General features: G+C 30.8%; 6 protein-coding genes across 11 annotated transcripts; all 6 read right to left on the bottom strand.

The window, feature by feature from the left end:
- Window positions 1-54: 54 nt before the first annotated feature.
- Window positions 55-1,025, bottom strand: LOC118066045 (pupal cuticle protein C1B-like). The gene is made up of 2 exons (XM_035081779.1): window positions 964-1,025; window positions 55-756 (listed from the first exon to the last, which is right to left on the bottom strand). Exons 1-2 carry the CDS (start codon window positions 973-975, stop codon window positions 151-153), a joined length of 618 nt encoding a protein of 205 aa, XP_034937670.1. The 5' UTR covers window positions 976-1,025; the 3' UTR covers window positions 55-150.
- Window positions 1,026-2,113: 1,088 nt separating this feature from the next.
- Window positions 2,114-6,784, bottom strand: LOC118066071 (uncharacterized). 6 transcript variants are annotated; one of them, XM_035081825.1, is made up of 5 exons: window positions 6,414-6,784; window positions 5,732-5,920; window positions 4,834-5,100; window positions 2,872-4,110; window positions 2,114-2,793 (listed from the first exon to the last, which is right to left on the bottom strand). In XM_035081825.1, the coding sequence occupies exons 2-4, from the start codon at window positions 5,852-5,854 to the stop codon at window positions 3,682-3,684; spliced, it is 819 nt and encodes a 272-aa protein (XP_034937716.1). In that variant the 5' UTR covers window positions 5,855-5,920; window positions 6,414-6,784; the 3' UTR covers window positions 2,114-2,793; window positions 2,872-3,681. The 6 variants fall into 6 exon arrangements, with proteins under 6 accessions (XP_034937716.1, XP_034937718.1, XP_034937717.1 ...); XM_035081827.1 differs by lacking the exon at window positions 5,732-5,920 and adding an exon at window positions 5,382-5,472 and having other exon boundaries at window positions 6,414-6,783; XM_035081826.1 differs by lacking the exon at window positions 6,414-6,784 and adding an exon at window positions 6,362-6,380.
- A 275-nt stretch (window positions 6,785-7,059) lies between these two features.
- Window positions 7,060-15,228, bottom strand: LOC118066108 (mucin-5AC). Its single transcript, XM_035081900.1, has 5 exons — window positions 14,844-15,228; window positions 12,764-12,886; window positions 12,383-12,641; window positions 7,956-12,311; window positions 7,060-7,867 (listed from the first exon to the last, which is right to left on the bottom strand). The coding sequence occupies exons 2-5, from the start codon at window positions 12,871-12,873 to the stop codon at window positions 7,550-7,552; spliced, it is 5,043 nt and encodes a 1,680-aa protein (XP_034937791.1). The 5' UTR covers window positions 12,874-12,886; window positions 14,844-15,228; the 3' UTR covers window positions 7,060-7,549.
- A 4,233-nt stretch (window positions 15,229-19,461) lies between these two features.
- LOC118066059 (NHL repeat-containing protein 2) lies at window positions 19,462-23,055 on the bottom strand. The gene is made up of 9 exons (XM_035081808.1): window positions 22,839-23,055; window positions 21,955-22,121; window positions 21,639-21,798; window positions 21,149-21,564; window positions 20,842-21,071; window positions 20,537-20,762; window positions 20,255-20,449; window positions 20,070-20,183; window positions 19,462-19,985 (listed from the first exon to the last, which is right to left on the bottom strand). The coding sequence occupies exons 1-9, from the start codon at window positions 23,020-23,022 to the stop codon at window positions 19,587-19,589; spliced, it is 2,091 nt and encodes a 696-aa protein (XP_034937699.1). The 5' UTR covers window positions 23,023-23,055; the 3' UTR covers window positions 19,462-19,586.
- LOC118066060 (DNA repair protein SWI5 homolog) lies at window positions 22,311-22,980 on the bottom strand. The gene is made up of 2 exons (XM_035081809.1): window positions 22,839-22,980; window positions 22,311-22,718 (listed from the first exon to the last, which is right to left on the bottom strand). The coding sequence occupies exon 2, from the start codon at window positions 22,656-22,658 to the stop codon at window positions 22,326-22,328; it is 333 nt and encodes a 110-aa protein (XP_034937700.1). The 5' UTR covers window positions 22,659-22,718; window positions 22,839-22,980; the 3' UTR covers window positions 22,311-22,325.
- A 223-nt stretch (window positions 23,056-23,278) lies between the features above and the next one.
- On the bottom strand, window positions 23,279-24,667 carry LOC118066037 (potassium channel subfamily K member 1). Its single transcript, XM_035081771.1, has 2 exons — window positions 24,010-24,667; window positions 23,279-23,759 (listed from the first exon to the last, which is right to left on the bottom strand). Exons 1-2 carry the CDS (start codon window positions 24,594-24,596, stop codon window positions 23,330-23,332), a joined length of 1,017 nt encoding a protein of 338 aa, XP_034937662.1. The 5' UTR covers window positions 24,597-24,667; the 3' UTR covers window positions 23,279-23,329.
- Between the last annotated feature and the right edge of the window lie 1,222 nt (window positions 24,668-25,889).

Below are 25,889 nucleotides of genomic sequence, written 5' to 3'. Positions count from 1 at the left end.
AATTGTTTTTTTTTCCATCATTATTATCAATCGATAAATATGGGAAGTAATAATAATATCATATAAAAAAATTAAATACATCAAATAATTTTATAAAAAGTGTATCTTAAAAGATAATACTTGGATGGTTTTAAATGCGATAAGTACAGTTTACCAAGCGTAGCTAACATGGTCATTAGCATTGCTGTAGGTAAAATGAGAAACTTCAGCAGCTGGAGAGTAAGCTACCTTAACAACAGGTTGATGATGAACATAAGGTGAAGGTGCATAGTGCATCATGTGTGCAGAGTAGACTGGAGCTTGAGAGTAAGCGTGAGGGTAGGCTTGAGAGAAGACTGGAGCTGATGAAGCAACTTGATAGGCTGGTTGGTAGTGTGGGTAGGTTTTAGTGAAGACTGGAGCTGAATAATATTGGTTGGAATGAGTTGCTGGAAGAACGTAGTCGTGATTATAGTTGCTTTGGGTGTAGCTCAAGGGTGCAGAAGCTTGGTAATTGTAGGTTGGTTGAACAGATTTAACAACTTCAACTGATGGAGCTGGAGATGCATAAGAGATTGCAGGTGATGCTGTTGCGTAGGTTCCTGAATTAACACGGATTTCGTTCTTGCTATTGCTGCTGGAGTATGGTGTTTCAATGCTTTTAGTTTGGGTGGAGACTGTAGCTAAGTTTCCGTGACTACGATAAGTGTTGTCTGAGGTTGAAGTATGAGTTACTCCTGCACTGGCGGTTGCCAAAAAAGCACAAAGAACGATGAACTGCAAAACCAATACGCATTAATTACATTGTTTATATATTATTGTATTCAGATTTATTTAATATTCGTAGATTAAAAAAAAGTAATTTCTAATAAAGCAATTATTAATTACAATTTAAACATATGATTTAATTTCTAGGCTGATTTTTTTTGCAATAAGTTTCTCTGGCGATAATTTTTCTTAATAAACTTAAAATTTCAAAAATACCTTGAATGCCATTTTCTTGATATTAGAAGTTCTTTTTTCAGCTGGTGAATACTAGAGGACTGAAGACAACTGATGTCGATTAAAATCCCGACATCTCCTTTTATACGAAAATCAAGACTTTCTTTGTCATCTGTCTACAAAAGACCGAACTTATCCCCGCCTCAAACTGATACTACCACCCGTGCCTTTCTTTTTTTCGGAGAAATGAAATTGAGCCTAAAACCTGAATCAATCATCATCTGTCACATTAAATTCATCTAACGATATGATGTAGATCAGGTGAATTCTCTAAATCTCATATCACAGTCATATCATAGTTAAAGTTATGCTTAAAATGTATCGATAAATCGAGAGAAATTGGAAAGTTTTTCGAATAAATTTAAGTAGTTTTCAAATCTTGATTGATTGTGCAATATGTAGTTCAGCATAGGACATAAAAATGTCAAAAATGAATTTTTAATAAGAACAGTTAATTAACCTCTTTTTTTTTTTAAATAACTCTTATGAAGTATAATTAAGAAATTATGAAATTGTAAACTTTATTTCTTTTTAAGTTATATATTCATCGTAATAAAAAAAAATAATCATGCTCAATCGAAACAATATATGATCAATTTAGCAAATATTGCTTTCATCTTCTAAAATAGAACACTTGGACCACGCCTGTAATCGAGAAAAAGCCTCAGGCATTTTTCATCTATATACATATGTATATGTATAACTATGTAGCCTCACTTTTACTAAATTACTTCAAATTATTTTTGCACTTATCATATGAAAACTAATAATTCTTCAAGTGCCTCAGGCATTGGAAAAAAAAAATTTTACGACAAAAAATGTTATAAAAAGCTGATTTAAAAAAATATATAATAATTTTTTAACTTGTTATCAAATTGAGATGTAGGTGGTAGTAGTCTATTCAAGAAAAATTTTTTGAATAGTCATTATAACATTTTACTGAATTAATTAAATTCTTCTCGAAAAGAAATTAGAAATTAGAACATCGAAAAAAAATATTGATTTAAAATTAAAATAACTGATAAAAGTATGTATAAATTAGTTTAAAGATTAAAAATAATATTTTTTTTTGATGAGTTAGAAAAATTTAGATTGTTAAAGAAATATTTACAAAAAGAAATACATTTGAATAATTTTTTAGTAGTTTATTTATGATACCACGTACTTAATACTATTATTATCAATTAAAAATTTGACAAAAATTAAAATCAAGTCATTCATATAAATTAGTCGTTGCCATACAAATGAAAATATACCACCAATAATGACTATTATAAACATCAGTAGTAATTACCATCCGTAATTAACATGATTTTGGTACATTGGTCCATGAGTATAGGTGTGGGAATATGGGACTGAGTAACGAGCATGATAATTAATAGCAGAGGCTTGATGAGGATAATGAATTGCTGCTGGAGTAGGATGATTAACCGTCTGAACAGATGGAGGGATGACATTGTGATTATAAGTAACAGTAGGAGGAGAGATAACTGGTGGTGGAATGTATGATGATGCTGTTGCTGCATGAGAGTAACCAGAATGTGCGAAACCAGATTGGTAGTTGGCGTTGATTGCATGTCGGCTGGCTGCAGGGTATGGGTTGACAATTGGAGCAGGTGCTATTGTCTTAGCATGAGCATAAGGAGCAACTGCGGTTACATGGTTGTAAGAGTGAACCGCTGGGACCGCCGCTGAATGACTATATCCTCCGTAATTCCCAGCATAGTGACCGTAATTAGGTGGTGAGATTATTGTGGGTCCATGGCTCAAATAAGCATTGGCAGTTGCCAAAAAGGTAACTAATAATATTATCTAGAATATCAAAAATATTTATTAACATCAAGTTAATGATAAAATTTCGAAAAAATGTAGATGTTTCAGAATACTCACCTTCAGCATGTTAGACAATGTAACTTAGCAGAAGAAAAATAAATACACCTGTCTTCTAGGGGATGTTAAGTAGCTCTGAACACTGGAAACTAGCTGGAGTGTATTTATACGCAGAAAAGTTGCGGAGATAGTTTATATATATATTTTTATGTTAAGAAATGGAAAACAGTAGTGTGCATTTGTTGCATTATAGATCAGAGGCGTGGTGTTATATTGCATTTTCCTAAGAGCGCCTTGAGCTTGTTTTACACACGCAGTACATTGACATAAATTGGTAGCTGGCAGTGTTTTATTCGATAAAGAATTACATCCGCAATCAGTTTTTTAATCCTTAAACTTTCCAGTTTACAATAACATCAATGACTATTCAAAATCATCCAGAACAAAGCGGTTAGTGTATATCTTTGTGACATCATCGTGATAATTAATGAATAAACAAATTACACTTGTGACATTTTTTTATGATATACCACGACTAACAAGGAATTTTGAGATTTTGTTTGTGAGGTCGTGTTTAATCCTTTGAAGCCTCTAGGCTACATGGTGTTGTAATCTCGGTTAAACTTTACCGCCGGGCATGACCCAACTTTTATATTCTTATTTTTCTCCTCTTTCTTCAAGTCTAAAGTCAACTCAACAGGATATGGTTGTTACACTAGTCCTCAGGCAAATATATGTATTTTAAATAAATTTTATTATTTTTTTTTTACATAATTACATTTATATGTATAGTCAATAACTTAATTTAAGGCAATTAAAGCAAAGAATGTTTTAAAAAAATATACATAAATTTATATACTGATTAAACAATCATATCTGCATCACATCACTGCATGAACTTGTTTGATTTGTTGATGATGAGTTGGTAACATTTCTTCCTGAAGTTCTTTTATCACTTCTTAAGCATGAAGTGCTAATCAAGTTATTGAAATACTGATTTTGAGCAGAACCATGTGAAAGAACATTTTGATCTCGAGTTATATCATTTTCTTTGTTATCATTTTCATTTACAATTGAAGAAATTGACTGCCCTGGTAACTGATGAGTATCTGACGATGATTGAGTATGATCATGTTGAGTAGCCACTGAATAAGGTGGAGGATTTGATGGCCTTGGTGTAAAAAGTTCTTCTACATGCATAGGATAAGCTCCGGTTGGTGGTTGTGTTCCTATGACTACAGTGTAAGATGGTGGTAGATCATTAATCCAATATGTCTGATATGCTGGTGGTGCAATAATCTGGAATAAACGATAATTAAATGATAAATTTTATTTCTTAATTAAAGTAAAGTAAATTATTTTTTAACTTCCCATTAGGAAGTTATTATAATGGGGTCGATTTTTAAAATTTATAATTCTGTCATTTCTTTACGTTTTGAGACATTTCAAGATATACAAGAAGGTTCAAATATTGATGCATGGATGTCAGGTTTTTTTTTCATTTTCTACGTCTCGAGAACCACTGAAGATATCAACTCCAGACAAATTTTATTCGAAAGATAATACAATGAATACAAATTCGGTCTAGCCTTTGTTTTTATAACAAAAAGAGTGTAAAATAAGTTGAGTAAAAAAGACATTTGAAATAGATTCTACTTATTGAATAATTAATATTATAATTAATATCAATGCAGTATGGTTGTTAATGACTTTACATGACTCTAAATAATTATAAATTGTCTATAACAATTTCAATTTGTTATTAACAATTAAAAATGATTATAAGTTGTTTAATAATCATAATATAATTATAATTATATTCGATAAATATAAATAAAATATTGTTATAAATAACGTGATGTGATTAAACAATTTTATATTGTTTATAACAATAGTAATTTGTTATAAACAAAAAAACTAAAAGATGACAAAATTACGGATTTCTACGAATGGGAAGTTCATCATCAGGGCATACAGTTCGCTTCAACCCATTTTCAATTTTTTTTTTTTTGAATTACTTACATCTGTATTGTTATCAACACCTCCAGAAACGGTTGGAATATTTCGATTTCTGCCATCAATGATTCTAGTTTCCTCTCTAGATGTACTTCTTTCAGTATTTCTTCGATGAGTACTTGCAGCATACCCACAAGCAATTAAGAATAATAGGGTGAGCACTGCTAATGCAATCCACATGTATTTCCATCGTAGAAGTACTGATGCAACCAATGCTGCGCTTACCCAGGCAATAAGAAGGGTCGCCAAGGAACGACCTGAACATTCTGATTGCTGTAAAAAGTCCATTTTATTTTTTACTTTATAATTAGTTTTTTGTCATTATGAAAAATTCAATTATAATATTTCATTTCTAATCATGTAAAAAAAACATTTGGAAAATGTTGTTTAATTTATTCAAGGAAGTAAGAATGTGTTCGAGATAATTGAACACTTTTTTATGTTAAGAATATTTACAAATATTATTGTAGGCGTTAACAGGTTTGGAGAAATTAAAAAAAAAAAATAAATGGGTTAGTAGAGAAGTATGAAAATGATTAGTGTAACAGACATACTCGATGATCATAGGTGTTGACAGTGTCGTCCATTGCAGATCATCTAAGACGTAATCGATCAACATCTGCGGACCTCCGCTTTAAAAAATTTCTGCAATAACGAAAATGTTTCTGTCGTTAGAGATAACTTTTTTTAATCAACCTCAATTTATATTGATCATTAACGATCGTTTACGTCCTTTTTTGTATGCAGTGTAAATGGGCGTTTCTGTCATCTATTTACAAATTAATTAATAAGCATCGAAAAATTATTTCAAAATAGATTATTAGAAGAAATATAGACGTACGGAGAGCTCACATTAATTTATTATTATTATTTAGACATATTTTTTTTTGTTTTATTAACGTACGGATTTATTTTGTTGACTTGTAGATGAAGTGGTTACTATATAAAGATCAGGAGACGTTCGTAACATCCTGTTGTCTCTCTCGGAATCGAGATACGCGTACCGCAACGAAAATGTAAGTGGCATTGATAATATTTTTAGGATTATCTTCTTTCTTTTTTTTTAATTTTTTACAAAGAAATGATTTTTAACCTGTGTGAAATATTGAAAATTTATGAAGCATTAAAAATGAAAAAATTAAGGAAAATTGTGATCGTCATTATCTTATCTATCACTCATACGTATTATGAAAAGATAATATAGATTATATGCAATAAAAATTTGCAAAATATCATTTAACTATATTTTCTAAAAAAGAATTGAGAAAAATTGATTTATCTTTTAAAGATAATATATTTTTGGTTAAAAAAAAAATTGATTAAAAGTATAAAATCGATTATTAGACAATTAAATTAATAAAACAAAGAAAAATGAAAAAACTAGACAAAGTTGAGAAACAAATAACGAATTTAACATAAAAATAAACGTTATCGTAAATATGTGATGTTCGTTCTCACATTACTGATAAGAAATACAAAGAAAAGACTATAAATTGAAAAAAAATAATAAAAAAATAAAAAATTTATTATTTACGGAATTAGATTCCTGTCTTGTCAACATATTTAATAGAATAATTAGTTCACACCGTATAGAAATTTATGTAGATTGATCGTCTCCCAGGATTCAAATGTTGAATTGATTAGATTCTTTGATACAATAATTTTTTTTCACTAATAATTTATTAATATTCTACTCTTTAACTATTGTAAATTTCTCTTGAGGAACCTTGTTCCATAATTGAATTTGGACAAGGTTTTTGACTGCTTAAATCACATCGCACTGTCACTGATTCGTATTTTTGATGATAATTAAAATTTATTTGAAAATAAAATTATTATTGGTTTTTTTAATAAAAAGATGAATCTGTCAATATATAAAGTAATTTAGACCGACGGATTCAATGCGACTGAAAGACGTTGCACCTTCGAGGTCTTTGTAAGATTGATAAAATTGATAAGATTTCCCCTTCCTAATATAGTTAGCGTTTTACACGTAAACCAACAAAATTGCAGCCTTTATCACCTGTGATCAATGACTTTGTCTATATATGTTTGATGTCTCACTTGCTAACAATGATTGTGATAACACTAAGCTGATTAGAAACAGTTTGTAACTATATAATGACTCTATTACAAACAAATAATCATAGATTTTAAAAAAAACTTTACATTACACTTGAAAAGTAAACCTAAAATTAGTACGTAAATTTTGTTTTCATTTTATTCATGAATTTTTCTACATGACTTACAATTAGCACTTTGAATAATTAATTATATACACACATACTCGCTCATTTCTCGACCATGATAAAAAAACTCAATCATTTATTTATAATTCATTCAACTAGTAAAATCATTATTTTAAGTTTATGATTTAATAGTAAATAATCGTTAATACTTTACGGTTAACTTATCGATTGGTTATTACGTTAATTAATTGGATTAACATCAATTGCATATTTCATAATGTTGATTTCGATCACAGACCAAATTCCATATTCATTTTATTAAATAATCATTTGGACAGTGATCAAGATCTTGAATAATTATTAACCTTTTTTTCGTGATGTATTAGTGAGTAAAGAATGATAATTATTTCAGCTGAATTACACGTGAATAAATAAGTATTTTTCATACAAATAATTTTTTTATCATTCTTGATACAACACTGAGTAAAGGAAATATTTAAAAAAAATAATAATAATAAACTGAAATATTAAAATTACGGTAAGAGTCGAGGATTAAAACGTCCCATATGAAGAATTAATCCTGTTGGATTATGTCTTACAACATACAGGAATGGCCTATCTAATTTTAATCTTGGTTTTTCGTTTTCTACTTGTCTTGAGAATTTAGCTAATCGATTATTATCTTCATCGTCATCATCACTATGATTTCTAATATCTTCGAATTTATCTTGTTCATTCTTTAGATTATTTTCATCAACTCTAGCATTTCTTTGCGGACTTGCTGGGTAAATTTCTTCGTGGTGTTTACCACTCAAAATATTTTCGTCTCCGCATGTGCTGAAGAGATTCATCTGAAGTTGAAAAAATAAACAATCAGTGAATAATATTTTTAATTGATTTAAAGAATTTTTTAGTCAAAAAATATGGCAAAATATTTACCTGGAAAACATCAGCAAGATGAAGATCGTGCCCAATACCATTAATTCCTTTGAGATCGGCATGCTTATCAAACAACTCGTGTAATCTTATTGATTTTAGTGCTGAAGTAGCATTAATGATACTTCTGTGGCTGAATTTAGGTATTTGTAGTTCAAGTCCTGGTCTTGGAATTATAACTTTCAGTAATTTATTCCACGTTCCATCATGTAGGGCACCCTCGACTAGTCTGTGTTCTAATTTATACAAATTATCTCCTGGAGCAGTGGCTCCTGGTTGACCTGGCACTATGAAAATTGTGGAAACAATTTTATCAAGACCCCCAAGAGCAATCGCTGTAGCATCAAGATTAGGCTCGTATCCAGCTAGAACTCCAGCTTTCCATAATGTCGCTGGCACTGGAATAAGTTTTCTTTGTCTAACTGCTGGAGAGACAGCAAAATAAAGTTCTCCGTCTCTTCCTTCAGATGTGGCATCACTAGAACTGCAATCAGTCTGAAAAACATTAGCAGATAGAGCTGCTAATGGTGATCTTAAAGGTAGTGGATTACTTTTTACGAAATCTCTAATTCTTCCTCCAGTTTGTTTTCGAACCATCAAATTGGTTCTTCTTCTAATTACATCACTTACAAATGCAAAATTAACTTCAGCAACAATTCCATCATAAAATTGTTGTGCTTGTTCTTTATAAAACGGTAAAAGTTTACGAACTTTTATTTTATCAGCAAATAATTCTCTTACAAAAACTGCATTGGCTATTCCTTGGTTTCGGGCAATGCTTACTGAGTCTGAAATATTCTGAAAGACTAAGTGAGGATTGAATGAACTGACATCGTCAAGTTTAAGAACATCATTCATTTGGTTAGATGTCGTTCCTCGAGCTCCCAAAAATATCATAGCTAGCATACTTGTCATTCCGAAAGGAGAAACTGCAAGAGATCTAGATGTACTGAGACCATTATTAATTGCAGTCCACAGAGTGAAAGCTAAATCATTGCATAGATTTGAAAAATAAGCAATATCTGGTTCAAGATTTTGAGTGCTCGTATCCAATGCAGGAGTAGTTTTAGAATGGTCTAAAGCAACAGGTGGCTGAGCTTCTGTTTCTCCAGAAGGTTTAGAAATATTTAAAGAATCATTACGACTTTTTACTGGTTCATCTGGTTGAGGTACTGGAATCCAATTTGTTGGGTCTGATGGTTTTGGAGTTGTAGTTGTCGAGAGTATTTGAGTGTGTTCAGTCGAAGTTGGAAAAGCTTCTTCAACTTTAGGTAATGCTGAAGGTGACAATGTTGATACTTTCTCTACAATCTCCATGCTCGTTTCTTTCTTTTGATCTTTTGGTCTGTTTTGTATTTCCGATGCAGTTGAATTAACATTTTCAATAGCATTTACTTGGGGTATTTTCGTTGATAAAACAACAATAATTGGTGCTTCAGTAGATGAAACTTTGTTTTCAGTATTTACGATTTCATTAATCGTAGAAGAAAATACTGGAGCATCTGTTTTATTTTCTGCCAATGGAGTAGATGTATTTAACATTTCCAAAGTACTCTCAGTCGAAGTTATAGGTAAATTCGAAGTGCTTTCTGTTTTATTAGTCTCTGGAGAATTTAAATAAGATGAAGTATTTTTTGGTGTATCAATTGATAGAATAGCGATGTTTTCTTTGTTTTCTGCCTCTAAAGGTAGAATATCTTTATTTATTGATACCGAAGTTGTCGAAGTTAATTCAGTAGTGCTTTCTTTTGTTGTTATTTCAGTAGTAGTTGTTACATCAAGATTTTCAAGCTTTACTGAATCATTAATAATTGGAAGTTGATCAAATTGAATTGTTTGCATTGGAGCTTCAGTTTCTTTGATAATTTTCTTATCTGTGTTCGACTCTACGTCAAATCCTGCTATTAAACCACTTGCTAATCCATTAGCAGTTAAATTTTCTGTTGGTGGTAATGTTAAAGTTTCGTATATTGGTGTAGTATTTTGAAGTGTTGATGACTCAATCATAGCATTTATCGTAGACACTGGATTTGTTAATTTAATTCTCACCATTGTTGACTCTGTGACATTTTTAATATTTTCAGTATTTTTTGTAGGCTCGTCTTTTTGCATATTATCATTTTCTTTAGAATCTGACACATTAATTCGAACAATTGGTGATTCAGTAGTGACTTCAACTGGTTTCTTGTCATTTGTTGGCTCATTATTTTCCGCTTTTGGTGCTAATGATTCATTTAATGTATCTGTCTCACTAGATTTATCTGGAATTTCTGGAGTTTTTACTTCAATAAATCCAGACGTTGAAGTATTTTCTACTGTTTTTTCAGAGCTTAGAGTTGTGATTTCTAGTAAAGATTCACTTGAAGTAGTTATTTCAGGAATTTTCTCGACCTTAACATCTTCAACTGTATTTAAAGTTGTATTGTTTGATAAAGTTCCATTAAGCATATTAATTGTTGATTCTTTTACTTCTAATATTAATCCCTCTGTGCTCGTAATATCAACTGGAGTTGTAGCTTCGTTTAATTTATTATCTACTTCTGAGTCTTTGTTATTTACCTTTATATCTTGAGTATTTGAGGTATTTGTCTCTTTGATTATATCAGTGACTGGCTTTTTTTCTTCTGATTGTATAATCTCAGGGCTTAAAGTTATTTCAGAATAAGATTCTTTCAATTCTACTATCTCAGGATATACAGTGGTAATTATTGTTGGAGACTCAGTTGAAATATTTATTTCTGAATCTTTTTCTTCGAATTTATTCATTTCAGGCTCTGTCATTATAGCTTGAGTTGTAGTTTCATTAAGATAATTAAACTCTGTACTTTTTTCTTCGATATTTGGAGAATTTGTTGCAGATAAAAGTTCATTATAAATAGTACTTAATGGAATCTCTGTTGTTATCAGATCTTCTACTTTAAATTCATTAGACTCAACCGACTCTTTACTTTCAAGCTCAGTATCAACTGGCTCTATTTTTGTTTTGTCAGCATCTGGATTTCTGGATTTCTGATCTTCTCCAGATGGAATCCTTGATGGCATAGCTTCAGATACTTGGTTAAGCATACTAGATAATGAGTCTGTGAGTTCCTGAGATATTGATTCGGTTTTAATTGAAGATTCAGTCGTAATTCCAGATATATTTTCTTTTTTCTCGGTCAATTGAATTACTGGTTTTAGAGCAGGAATCTCTGAATAAAGTTGTTCAGAATTTTCCACCTTCTCTTGAGATTGTTCAGTTGATGTAATGAGATTAAAATCACTTGTTGAAGCATCTATATGAGTATCGAGAGTTATATGAGGTGGTGTTGAAATATTCATATCAATAATCTCAACCGGAATTTGTGAAGGATTGGATAATGTTGATGCAATGTTTTTAATAATATCACTTTCACCATTAATAATTAAATCAACTGATGATTCGGAACTTGAAGGAGTTAACGAATTATTTGAATTATCTTTATCATAGCTTGATGAAGGATTAATTTCAGAGCTGGAGCTTTCTTGAGCCAATTCAATAATAGGTCCTGAGATTGTCGTGAATTCGGTTTTATCCAACAGTGGAGCTTCAGTTAATTTTTCTGTAAGAATTTCAATCATTGGAATTTCTGTAGGATCGATTGTGACTTCAGTTTCTTCTATCACAGTGCTATCTGTTTTGGACAAATCTTCTGTCTTTTGCGTAGTACTAGAAACTACTGGCATTGGCTTTAATATTTCTTCTTGATGGATTTTAATTTCATCCTGTCCGGAAATCTTTACAGATGTTGAGGATGATTCTGCAATTACACTAACAGTATCTTTTTTATTCTCTCCATTAGAGGTATCTTCAGGGCTAACAGCTGTATGGAGGATGTTATAATAATTTTTATCATTATTCAATGATTCAGGTTTACTTGTTGATGATGTAACTAGCACAGGTTTTACAGCTTCGGAAGCACCAGCAACTTGATCTTGATCAACAGCAGATTGATTGACACTTGTAGTACCGGCCTTTTCTGCTGGAATAGTGTTTAATATTTCATAAACAGGTTTTCCATCTTTTTCTTTTTCATGATGGTTAGGCTTCTCGACTGTAATCATTGGAACTGGAATCATTGGTTTCTCATCAGGTTCCTGATACGAACTTGGATAAACATCTGGGTATTTTACAACGCTTGGCTTTGCAGATTCTTGTGGTTGAGAGATAGGTTGACTTGAAGCTCCGGAATCTGATTCTCCAGAAAGAATTGAGGGTAAAATGTTACTCCATTCTGAATTTGCATGACCTGGAATAGTTGGAATTGCTGTTATCGTTGGTGTTGGCTTTGACAATTCAGATCCCACGACTTTTTTAACATTCGTAACAACGTCTGACACCTGAAAGATCAAAATTATTATGATGAATGGTGCTTTTACCGTTACTTTTATGCTTTGTTTTTATTTTTAACCTTTGTTCCTCCGGGCTGAAGTTCTTCAACCTTCGATGATTCTTGCACTGGTACAGGCAAATTTCCGCTTCCTGCTGCGATCAAGCTCTGAATCTCTTTTTCGGTCATTTCTTTTACTACCATTCCGCCGTTAATGTCATGAGTATAGTAGTAAATTTTGTCAGGACTAAAGAAATGGATTGGTGATGGTGGTTGGGTTTTTGATGAATATATCCTTTTTTGTGGGTCAGTTACAGTTATATACCTCGATACGAGTCGTCTAAAAACATACATTTGGAGAAATACTTTAAATAAACGATATAAAAAATCATTAATATCTTTTCTTTTAAATGTTTTTGATATTTCAATTATTTCTTCATAGTAAAAATTATTTTTACTTACCCTTTACTGCTAATTGTCATTTCATCTTTTGAGACAGGAATAGAAGAAGCCCATTGCAAATTTATTAGTATGGTCGCCAAAATTGGCAGCCAACCAAATAGTATCTTCATTTTTCACTTCGATCTATAACACATGACAAATTTTATGAATGAAATTTCCAATGCAACACGTCTGTAGCCAAATATCGCAAAGCCATTGACCAGCTCTATATACTGCATTACATTTAGGGAAGTTTATAAGTATTAATGACAGTAATACTTTGTAAAGTAGCATTTAGTAGTTCACCCACGCGTGACACGTTCCAAATTCAGATGTGATTGTCTAGACTTCCGTGTACAGAATTCTCACACGTTGTTCGTCAAACACGTTCGACCGAATTATCCAAGTCACGTTGGTCTCAGTCGTATGTCTTTTGGTTTTTTTCTTTTTTGCTTCCATTTTTATATCTTTCAGGTCAAACTGTAGCATCTTCACATAAATTTACATATGAATGGTGGGGTCTACTGACCCAAAGACAGGTGACAAGTATTAAATTGCTGAATAATATAAAGAAAAAATCAAAAAAGGAAAAATGAAACAAAATCAATGTCAATGAACTTCTCAAGTTTTTTGGCCATGACATAGACCAAGACCGGTTTAAGACGAGTTTTAAGTTGCTGTTGGATCCATTAACTGTTGCATCACACTCGTAATCTAGTGAGTCATCTAAACTATCATACTTCACCCTCGTAATACCTTTTATATTATAAATTTATTTAAATACATAACGTGATAATTTGGATATAAAAAACGTACAAATGACTACATCAATTCACCTATTACCTTGACGAATTGCTACCGTTAAGTCATTAGGAGACCCTCAATTATTCTTAATGCTTTTTATCCATCATCGTATCCATCTTTATACTTCTTCTCATATAATAATATTGACGTCATACTTGAAAAAAATTATTCGAAAAATTTTAGTAAAATATTTGAACAACTTTTCAGCACTCCCACATATTATTCTTTCTCTATGACTCTTTCATTTCTAACTCCTTTCGTTTGCCAAGTCGTTAGCAAATACTTTGTTCCGTTAACATAACACTTCCGGGAGCAACGATCAATTTATGAAAAATTAATTTTTATTCGATGATTTAAAAAGAAAAAAAATCCCTAAATTTATTCTTCCTTTGATGGTTTTTTTTTTCAAGATACTTAATAACTAGCCGGTGTCTAGTTACTGTCTGTCGAGATTTGATGTAGATAAAAAGTGATATGGTGCATCCGAAAAAGTGATCTTGTAGGAGAAAAATCTTAGAAATTTCTTCTGAGAATTCGGAAGGTGTCCAGAGACTGGATATTGACTCGTTGCGAGACCTGGACCGTTTCCAATACCGTTAAGTGGATTCATTCACTTATACGACTTACGACATGTCAAGAAAAAAAAATAAAGGAGATAAAAAAATGAAAAGTAAAATATGCAAGAAAAACTGTGACTTTAAAATTTCCAATTGTGGTTATAAACGACTTTATATTCATTGCTGTCATTGTATTACGTATTTTACGTTGCTTTTGATGATTCAACGGTGCATTGACGGATTTAAAGCTTTTTTTTATTCATTCAACCACAAATTTTTATTTCATTTAATGAATCAGAATTTACCGATAGGAATATTTATTTTATTATGATTTGAAAAAAAAAAAAGTTTTCCTAATAAAACACATGATAGGTCATTTGTTCTCTATTTTTACCCCTTTTATCTGCTTTTACAATAGGACGAGATAAACAATAGGACCGTTCGATCGTGTAAAATGTGTTACGCTTACTAAGCACAAATTGGGTCAAATCCTGAATATATCAATGGTATTATTTTCATTGACAAAATATTACAATGGCTTTGCTTATTCGAATTTTCCACGAAAAATTACCAAAAAATATTTTTGTTAATTTCGTATTTCTTGCTGGATTTCTAAAACTACGACAATTCAATATATTTATATTATTTTCATTACAATTTCAAAATTGATAATAGAAAATTCAATTAAATTAATATTATGATTAATTTTCAAATAAAATAAAATAAAAAAAAAAACTTACGTTAAATTTTTAGTTAAAAAATTTCTTCAACATCCGAATTATGAATACATTACTGTTAGACTCACAATTATCACATGAAAGAGTAATATTCGTGTTTTCTCGTTCGCGTCGATCGCCGGATGAACGATCTTGCAGTTGACCTTGCCACTGGCCGAAGGGTAGTGACCCCGTTGTAAGACCTGAGGCTTCGTCCTCTCTCTTTTACTTAGTTCAATGCTCTTTTTTACACTTTATTCCTTCTCTTTAATAATCTTTCTCTCTATCTAATCACTTACTTATTTTAATGTCAATTATTTATTTGATCGATTCTCCGTTCTACTGTATACAAGTCTCTTGTTGTCTTGCAAGTGATGAGACTTCTTTGAACTCTAGTGGCCGTCGTGTACCCCGGATAAATGTACACTGCGACGTGGGTACCCTTGGCGTACACAGGGAACCAAAACCGGGGGGAATGGATGGATAAGAGGGAGAGACTGGGAGAGAGAACCTGTCGGCAAGTCCTCGCAGGCGTGAGGAAGACAGGGACATGTAAATGGTCATACGGGAGGGAGAGTACATGAGTTAATAGGGTGGGAGGGACATTGGGAAGGGGTTGAATCTTGAAATTAAAAAAAAAAAACGGGACATTTTTATTACAAATTGATAAATATTTATAGAGAAGATTTATCCAGATGATTCGTGATAGATAACTAGGGTAGTAGAAATAAGTTCATTGTCAGACTTTTTTTCATCAAGAGAAGTCATGAGTTTGAGTAACAATTAGTGTTCCATCATTTATCCAAATATTTTTTCATGAATCTGTATTTTTTATATAGATAAAGAATCTTGCGAGAAATTCTCAGGTGTCTGAGTGAGAAAATTCCTATGCAGATGTCACGCTCCGTTGAGCTAGCATGAAATTCCAGATTATCGTCTTCTCTCTCGATAAAAATCGAATAAAAGTGAAAAAAGGATAAATAAATAAATTATTATTGAATATAAATAACTCAAAGATAAAGCTTTTTTTAGATGAAAAAAATTCTTGATATTTCTAGACGTTTTTCAGATGATTTAACAATTTTTATAGAATTTATTGTAAGTAGTTAGAATGAAGGGCCGAAGAAAAAAGTGTAATTTACTTAGAATAACATGTCGTGCTATGTAAGTAGATTCAGACGTGCTTGTTCGGCCTTGCGGCTCGTCTTGATATTCTTGTACATATATATACATATATATACATATATATTCATCCTTTCCTTGATAAAAGTCTTCACCCTTCTACTTATTCTTTTCTGTTTTTTTCTATTTTTTTAACAGTATCGCAATTTTTTTAGAAACAATTTGTTTTTTAGATTGAAAATGGATTGGAGTAGAAAAATTTTGAAACATGAGATTCATTAGAGAAATTTATAATCGATCAAAGTAAATCAATATAAAATTGTTTGAGGAGAATTTATTACTGATCCCGTTACAATGTAATCGAAAACGATTGATTTAGCGCGTGACTAGCGAGAGTGTTATCTCACGATTGATCATAGAGATAACTTAAATGATTGAAACGATCGTTACGCACGCTTATTTCTAAAGGATATTATATTTATACGTAAATGTATTAATAATATACATTAATAGTAAAATGCACTTACTCCAATGCAGCTAAACAAATAATCTAATTTTATGGTATTGTTATTAATAGAAAAACAAAAAGATAGAATATACACTTGGAATATATGCAAAAGGATGCATTATTCTATGCACAAGCTTTAACAATAATCAATTTCATACTAATCCTACGCACAAACTTATGCGCTTCAATTACCACTTGTTACTTCTTTAACATAATAAAGTGTACACTTGGCAATTCTAAATTACCTGTAAATAATCTTTTATAAATTTATGGAAAATTTAATAGTTTACAGTTTAAGTACTAAATAAAGATTTGTATGAATGGAAAAAAGATGAAAAATATCCTCTAAAAGCATAGCAATGCTCTAGTCACTTTTTTAAAGTGAGATTGCATCCACAATTTTATCAATTTATTTGTTGTAAATAACTAGCCAGAATTTTTTAATATACGCAATATTGTTTGGGATAAAAAATATTTGTTTTTAAAATTCTGAAATTGGTATTTTTTCATAAAATAATGTGTGTTTAAAATATTAATGATAAAAGCGTGCTTTTGAACAAAGCTACTGGAGTATGTTAAATAAAAAAGAAATTCAAAAATTATCATCACAGTGAAATATTGAGAATGATTTTTTATAATGGATCTCCAATAATTTTTTCATCCAGTTTTAAAAAAATATTTATTTTTGAAAATTTGTCATTATGAAAAGCTAATTTTTCACGGTTTAAAATAATTCTTTTTTCTTATTACTTATTGTTAAAGAAGAAAATAGATGAGTCAGATGTTTTAACGATGTATTCCGTGTTTGATGTTCTATCAAGAAAGGGAAAAAATTAATTGATAAAAAAAGGAAAAAGCAGGGAAGACATTTTCGCGTATGAAATGACGGTAGATGGGTAGAAGTTGTTGGACTTGTTCTATCTCTCACGTCGACACGTAAGACCCGACCTGCCCGACGGTTATTACTTTATAAATAGCTCCTTAAGACAGCCGGGTAGCGCGAGGTGCCTTAGATGCTGCTGATGCTGCTAGAAATCATTTTACATCCTTTTTAATATGAACTTCTGAGAGTGAGAAATTGAGGAAAGATAATTATAAGTTTATTTATATTCTTTTCTATGTTTCATAAATCTAGTTAATTAATGTTTACATCTTAATTTAAAAGAATTAAGTAAGTAAATGATTTAAATTTGTTATTTTTTTTTTCATTTATTATCAATAACATAAAATTATAATTAGTTTAATCAATTTTGTTTTAATCTTAAAAGTAAGATCGATACAAGTTTTCTCTTTTAAAATAAATAAAAATCTATTTTTATTTTTTATTGCAACGGGAAAATTTCATACGATTAAATCGATTGAGATCGTGAGATCGGGGTCTTATGTGACCGACCGACCGATCGACCCGACCTGGGACAACGACGTGATGTCTTCGGAGAAAGAAAAACCATCGAACGGAAGATTTTCAAACATGTAGCACAGAAATTACAATTTCTTATCGATGCATTTTATTTCTAGAAAATACCACAAATATGCAATATTTTTAACAATTATATTTGCATGTTGATCCTGTAGATGTACTTGTTTTTCTTGATAGTATTTACGATAATTGATGAGAATAATATATTAAGCAGTTGGATTAATAAAATAGTTTACGTTTATTTGATAAATAAAGTAACGTGACTAATAAGATAAATTGGTCAATGTGTTCAGATTTCCTAGTAACCCATAATTAATAACAAAGTGGTTGGCTTCGTGGGAACAAAGTCGAAACATAACGGTCCTCTCTTCGTCTTAAATTGCTTTACAAATGTGGTCAATAGTCTCATGTTTATTAGTATTTCCATTCTTAACTTAATATGAAAAGACATAAGTACTTGTAAAAAGATGCAAAATAATCGTAATCAGTTGAAGATAATATCAACAAGACTTTTTTATATGTTAAAGAAAATAAAACACAATGCCTAGAAAAATTTTAAATTTATAAAAAAAAATTGGGCATCATCTAAATCATTATCCTCAAAATTAATTGCTGATATTTATTGATGTTACATAATTTATTATTGTAAATACAATACAAACGATGCAATGATATCCGTTTCCGTTTAATAGCACAATTTTGCTATAAAATATCCGTTAGTGCGAAATACGATGGCAAATAGAGGAGAGTTCGAAAGAGCAGTCATTAATTAACCAGATGGCATAGACATCGGTTGGTCTCGCATATTTGCACGCTGTCCTGACAATTCGTTCACTACACGCGTGTTTCTCCTCACCCTTTTACAATCTCTTCCCTCTCGTCATTCATTCGTGCACGCAATAATAACGAATACATGACACACTACGTACACGTATTACATATCAACTGCTCCATTGATTATAAATGATTTAATTGATTGTTAATTAAAATCATTTGAATGCATTTTAATATCCAATATATTATATACAGTGATATAATAAAATTAATTCGCACATCTGTATAATTTATGATGACAAACGAAAGGACTCGTAACTACTATTTAAATCTCACGTAAATGTCACTGGAACGAGAGTTTAATTAATTGTGGACATTTATCGAAAGCCTCCACAAGTGCTTTCTCTTGCATCTTTCTTTTTTGATAAATATTTTTTTGCATTTTTAATTTTATTACTAAAGATAATATTATTAAATTTCATAACTTCCTGAATTATGTAAATGTGAGCAATTTTTTGATAAATTCATATTTTACCAATTATAAACTTTATTTCGTTATCAAATTTTTTTTATTTTCATAAAGATAATAGAAGATTATTATTAAAATTATGACAATTTATCTTTTATTTACAGTTAATGGAGGTAGAAGTATGCATAACTAACGACGCATAAGTCATTAGCACTGTTGCATCTACCACATAATCTTAGTTCAAGTTATCCAGAATTATGAAAATAATTTTTAAAATTTTCAATTTATTTATTCAAATAGCTATGACCTTATTAGTGGAGATTGTTTTTCTAGATAAAAGATCTTTTCATAGTTAGTAAATAATAGTTTATTGCGATAGTATAAAATTAAAATTTTTTCTTATAAACAGGATTAATAAACTATCTGTTTTTATTCTCTAAGTACGTGTTACAAAAAATTGTTGTTATCAAAAAATTATTTTATTTCTATTTCTTCACATTCTTTTACTTCAGTTGGAGCATCAGCTTTTCGCTTAACGTTGAAAATAACTTGAAGTTTTTTTGGTATACATTCATTAGTTTTGCACACAATTAAATTTAAAATTGCACTAATTTTATCAGTTGTTTCCGTTCCTTGAGGAAGTTTTATGATAATTGGTGTTTCTATGGATCCTGACTTGGCTTCAGCCATCCAAGACATTGGTAATTTATCAAGAGACCATTTTTGAGGAGCTTCTGGTGTAAATTTTAGGTCAGCATTAAATTTAGGAGTGAAAGAAATTGTTAATTCACTTTGTTGTGTACTTATTTCTGTAGAGAATTTGAGTACTTTTTCTGCAGGTCGTCCAATATCTTTTGGCAGCTTCACAGGTATCTAGAAAGATCGATAATGGGTAAACAATGATAAATAATATCGGTGAAGAATTCACAAAAAAAATTATCCGATTAGAAATCTTACCGTTGTTATCGAATGATTACTCTTCTTGATAACTTTGATGCAATGATTGTTGGTATCGGCAATGATAATGACATTTTGTCGTTGTGAGACAGCTAGGCCACTTGGTTCATTGAACTAAAAACATGTATTAACCAATTATCGTTCATTGTTACGTAAAAATGCGTCATCTACTTGAAACAGTTTACCTGGTGATCTTTAGTTGGTTTTCCAGCACCGTATAAAGTCTCACAGTTTCCGGATGGATCTAAACGTTTTATTTTATGATTATAAGTATCAGCAACGTATAAAACATTTTCTGCATCATCCCAAGCGACTCCTAGGGGATGTTGAAGTTTAGCTGAAAACTGGATTCCATCAACATCTCCAAAATTGTGCAAATTCTATGAGAAAAATTCTGTTTAGAGCTTATTTGTTCTTTACTCTGCTGAATTTATTTTTGTTAATTGATTAAATCTAAAAGATTTTACCATTGGATTTTTATCAGCGCCAGCTACTGCGGAAACTTTACCATCATTTAGATGGACTCGTCTGATTGAGCTGCTCTCGCTGTCAGCAAAAAATATGGCTTTATGATTTTGCGCAACCGCAAGACCGGATGGTTGTGCAAGACCAGCAGCATGAGGGTAAGAATTATTCCTGTTTTCTTCTTTGCCACTACCCACAATTGCTGCACATGTATTGGCTTTATACTCCCTACATCATTAGAACAATATTCCTTTTAAATTAATAAAAGACATAAAGAAAATACTTGAAAAACGACAATATTCATTACTTATTTTTCCACCAAATGGTGTCTTTAAGAAATAATGCCCATATTTGATGTATACCAGCTATAGCTATTAAGAGAACTGGAACGGTTGATCCCTTCTGCTCGTGGTTATAAATAGCAACGTCCCAAGGTGACGAAAGAATTTGTTCTTTGCCAACTTTCCCACCTACATAATCGTGCCCTTGTTTTCCATTTCCTGCTATGGTATTTACAGTTTTGTTCTTCATGTTAATCTATCAAAAGAATCGTTTTTTTTTAATTACTACAGTCATTTAATTCTAATGAATGAGGCTATTAGAATATTTTTTACTTGTCTTATGGCATGATTCTCAGTATCAGCGACATAAATAGAGTCTTCTAGAACACATACACCTTGAGGAGCGTTGAATCTTGCTTCATTATAGTTACCATCTTTAAATCCTGGTGAATATCCACCTATAACATCCTCAACACTTCCATCATATTTCATGACCAAAATTCTATTGTTGCCTGTATCTGAAACGACAATTCTTTCACCATAGGATTCTCCAAAAGTTGTAACTTTTCCAGGGAACAGAAGAACATCTCTTGATATGGGTAGTAAGTGTTGAGCTGGTTTTAATGGAAGGTCATGCTTTGATATTTGGTCGAGTGATTTGAAGTAGGACAGTGCAACTTTAGTGTATAAAAAAAGCTCTTCGCGATGACCTTCACCAACGAGGACAACAAGCGGTTGAGCTTTTGGCCCTAATAATAATAATTATAAGTTTATAAATCAATTGATAAATTTTCTTGATTATGGGATTTAGTTATCACTATACCTAAAATTACGAGACTAGGCCAACAACTTATCCCAATATCTCTCCACATGGACAATTTAGCATCATTAACAACGGGGTGTGAAATGTTGTATCGTTGAACAGCGGATAAAATGTTTTGCGAGTCTTTTTCATTAGAAAATTTTGCAGAATGGACTCCAATCTGTTGAAAATATTCGATGTCATTTCATTAATGCATAAAAAGTATAATTTAATTTTAGCTAATTTAAGAATCTTTTAAAAACAATATTGCAAGACTAATAAAAAAAATTTTTTAAGCTTAATTTGATATCAAAAAGAAGTAAACAAATGAACGCACAACAACAAGTCCATCTTGTACAGAAAACTTTTTCTCCAGTGCATCAAGATCAGGAAGAATATGCATACAATTGATGCAACAGTAAGTGAAGAAATCAAGAGCAACAACTTTGCCGGTAAGATGTTGAGTGATTGACAGTTCTTCAGAGACGTTGAACCATTCTAAGCCTAAAGGAGTGAAAAATAAAAGTGCAATCAATTTTTTTGGAATAAAAAATAGTTTTAATGTGTTAACTAAGATGTGACATGAAGCTTAACAAATATTTCAATACATTATATGAATGTGTAACAGTATTAATTTATAACAATTACAACAATAGCTAAAGAATTATTGATAATACAAAGAAAAGAAATTATTAGTAGATGTCAACTTCAGTCTTCTTTAAGTGGAACATTAAATTCTTTGTGCAAACTGGCTATTGTTACGCCATGCATAGTAGCCATCGCTCCCAAAACAACTTGAGTGGCATCTTTGATGTCATTATATTCATGAAGATCTTCAATAGTTTCTTTTATTGATGGCCCTGCTTCTAATTCAGCTTTTAACTTGGCCAATTCTTTTTCAAGTTCTCTTTCAGTCTCCAACAGTCGATTATACTCCTCAGTTTCCTTTTCTGACAATAGTTTGTTAGAATTAATTTTTGTTGTTTTCTTCATTGATGCATTACTAGTACCCATTTTTCCTTGCGTCACCGAATCATTCATTCTTTGATAACTTATTTTGGTTTTGATTCATCAAAGAAAAATTTTATCAATCAATTTCACCTGAAGTATGATTGTTTAAGAAAGAGAAAGAATATGTATGAATGTTATTATTATGTTTAACGATTTATATATGAAATATTAGTATTAATAAAATTGAAATAGTTAATAATAAATAATAACCTTTTTGGAAGTCGTTGACACAATTCTCAGCGTTGGCCCATTCCTTAATATGTTTTAAAACTAATTTTTCCTTCTCTTTAGAATCACGTGTTGCATCAAGCTCTCGACGTAGTTGAAGACACTCTTGCGTTAATATTTCCACTTTATCCTGAACACTCATTTTTTTATTCTCTTGTCCACACATTATTGAAAAGAAATGAAAATAAACCAATTTACATACTCACCTTCTATTTATCAGCGCGAGGAGTCATGATTTTGCAACAAGTTTTATCAACTGATGATCAAAAAAGTACACTCTAACGACATCTTACAGAAATTTTTGAAATTAAAATGTAAAAACAATTCATTCATGAGCTTCAGATTTTTAAATTAAAAATATCTATTTATTTATGTAAAAAAGGTACACAAAACAAAAATAATGCGAAAATGTCTTTGACAAGTGAATTGCAGTCTTTAAATTTTTACAACAGATAACAAAATTAAAAAATAAATCATTCTGAGCTAGGTCGACAACAGGTGACCATTCTGAATTTGAAATCTTCAAATGCATCAATAATATTTTCTTTTAGTTCTCTCAATTTTTCTTTAACATCTTCTCTCATGAGATTATAACACATGGCAACTAATCCTAGACCAAGAAGCAAATAAACAAAATTAATAACTAATTTAAGATGACTACCATTGCCATTTTTGATTTCAACATCAGCTCCTGGAACAAAATCTCCCATCCCAATTTTACAAAGTGATGTAACACAAAAATAAGCACTGTCTAGATAATCCCACTTTTCCCATTGAGCAAATAAAATTGTACCAATGAGTATGTAGCCAAACATAACCCACAAGCAGGCTGTTGATGGAACTATTATTCGTTGACCAGGCTTTTTACGACCAGTGCATTCATGGAACCATTGATATAACCATCTGGAATCAAAAATAATTTATCAAAGCAACTACATATAATTGAAATAAAACAAATGTACCAATAGTAGATTAGATCAATCATTTTTATCCATCATCAAAAAATGTTGATTTAAAAACATATTTATTTTTGAATATTATTTGGTTTTCTTTTATTTATTTAGCTACCAGGATATTATAATTAGCTGATGGTTTCTATCACTCGACTATTGGTGCATTCATCTTAAACCATTGAAATCGTAAAATATTTTACCTAAACGTATGGGCAAGAACTTTGCCCATATTCAGGAAGTATAAAACATAAAGAGGAATTCCAAAAATTGCGTAGACGACTGTTGCGCCCTTACCCCACGGTGTTCTGGGTACTGTATTTCCGTATCCGATCATCGTAAAAACAGATAAACAGAACATAAGTGCAGCAGGAAGGGACCAAACATCTTTAACAGATTTTCCGTTATAGCCTTTATATTTTATAGCTTCAACAACGTCTTGTTGAAAATCTTTCAAAATACCATCGGTTTGTCTTTCAAATGCTGTTTTATTAAGTATGTTAACATTACGATCAGCTGCAGTTGCTGACCATAATTTTTCTGAAAAATTTTTTCTTAGTTCTTTCATTTCCTCTACATGAGGATATTCTGTTTGCAGTTCAATGTTAGAGAATCCAATAGCTCCAACAATAGCATATCCGACTATTAAACCACCAACTCCAACTTGAGTACACATAAATGCCACGAGTTTTCTGCAGCAATCTTTGATTTTTTCCTTTGGATTAACGTTTACAGAAGTACTTGAAGATTCATAACTTCTTACAGATGATTTCACGTGCATTCGCGCCATTTTGTTGTTTTCAATTGTGTCACGATGGTCACTAGAAGGCCACAAACTCAACTGAAAAATCACCTTCTTACTCATTCTATCTGTTCCTCAGCCTCCTCCACGCGGTTCTTTCTATTTTTGCTCTGCGAGCTGTGGCTTGCAAATATCTTCGCTTTCAGTTAAAGATTATACTTGAAAGCACTTTATTGCGTATTTGAGATCATAGATCTATAAATCAATAACTTTTATTATCTTGTATCACTTTTTTCATCTTTTCAAGCATCAGATTTTTTTTTAAATAATTGAAATGGTACATTTTAACTTGAATTGATTATCAAATACTCTGATTTATGATGTTAGATTTTTTTAAGCTTGATCATAGTGAATCTTTAATAACAAGTATTTTTACGCTTCATCTTAAAATATTATCAATAATTTTTTGAGAAAAAAAAACAGAAAAAAATTAATTCGCTATCTGGTAGCCTATCGACAAGTTTGTTTACTTTAATGTAGAGTAGGGCACCAATTATAAATTTGTGGAATAATTAAAAGGTAAAAATTCCAGTCTTGATAACTTTCAAGATAATAGATATGATGATAAAAATGTCTGTATGTACTAAATGTACTTTTTACTACTGAAAATTTTTTTTAATAGATAGAAAACATTCTGACATGAATTTAAGATTGATCTGAGTTTATTCTAGATAAAATAAATAGTTTAATGTACTAATTTTTTAATCCTTATCAAGGGCTATTTTATAAATGTGTAAATATGGGTATTTGTTATCAACAGGATTCTGAATAAATTGCATTAATAATCGTGTACATATAATACAAGGGGAATACCCCTTTAAAGCTCCCACCCACGTTTTATCAATCCTGAATGCCTATGTTCTAAACGGTGGATAAAAATAAACTTTCTGATTTAGAACATAACATTTGGCCAGGTAATCAATGAATCAAATGAATTTATGCCAAGTTAAGTAGGTCATGGTTGTAAAAAATTTATTAATCATTCTATTTAAACTACCAAATAATCTTGGAAGAATATGTTTACTTGCTTCAATTAAAATCCTATCAATTGGACTATAAACTTTGATGATAGATTGTCAGGTCTGATGATACCTTTGATCATCATGATTTGACAACAAACACCTGGAAAAGAAAATTAAACATTTGGAAAAGAAGCAAATTGATGGCAGCATAAAAAGTAATTGATGTCGGGTATGTTTTTGATTTTCGTTCTTGTATTTATATTCAATCAAGTATTGTAAAGATATGTCCAATTATCTAGCCTTTTCATGAGATAGTACA

The sequence above is a fragment of the Chelonus insularis genome, unplaced genomic scaffold (assembly GCF_013357705.1).
Source record: "Chelonus insularis isolate UGA/USDA-ARS -01 unplaced genomic scaffold, ASM1335770v1 contig_326_pilon, whole genome shotgun sequence".
Classification (NCBI taxonomy): domain Eukaryota; kingdom Metazoa; phylum Arthropoda; class Insecta; order Hymenoptera; family Braconidae; genus Chelonus; species Chelonus insularis.
Note: the sequence above shows the minus strand (reverse complement) of the source record. Positions and strands in the feature narration are given on the sequence as shown.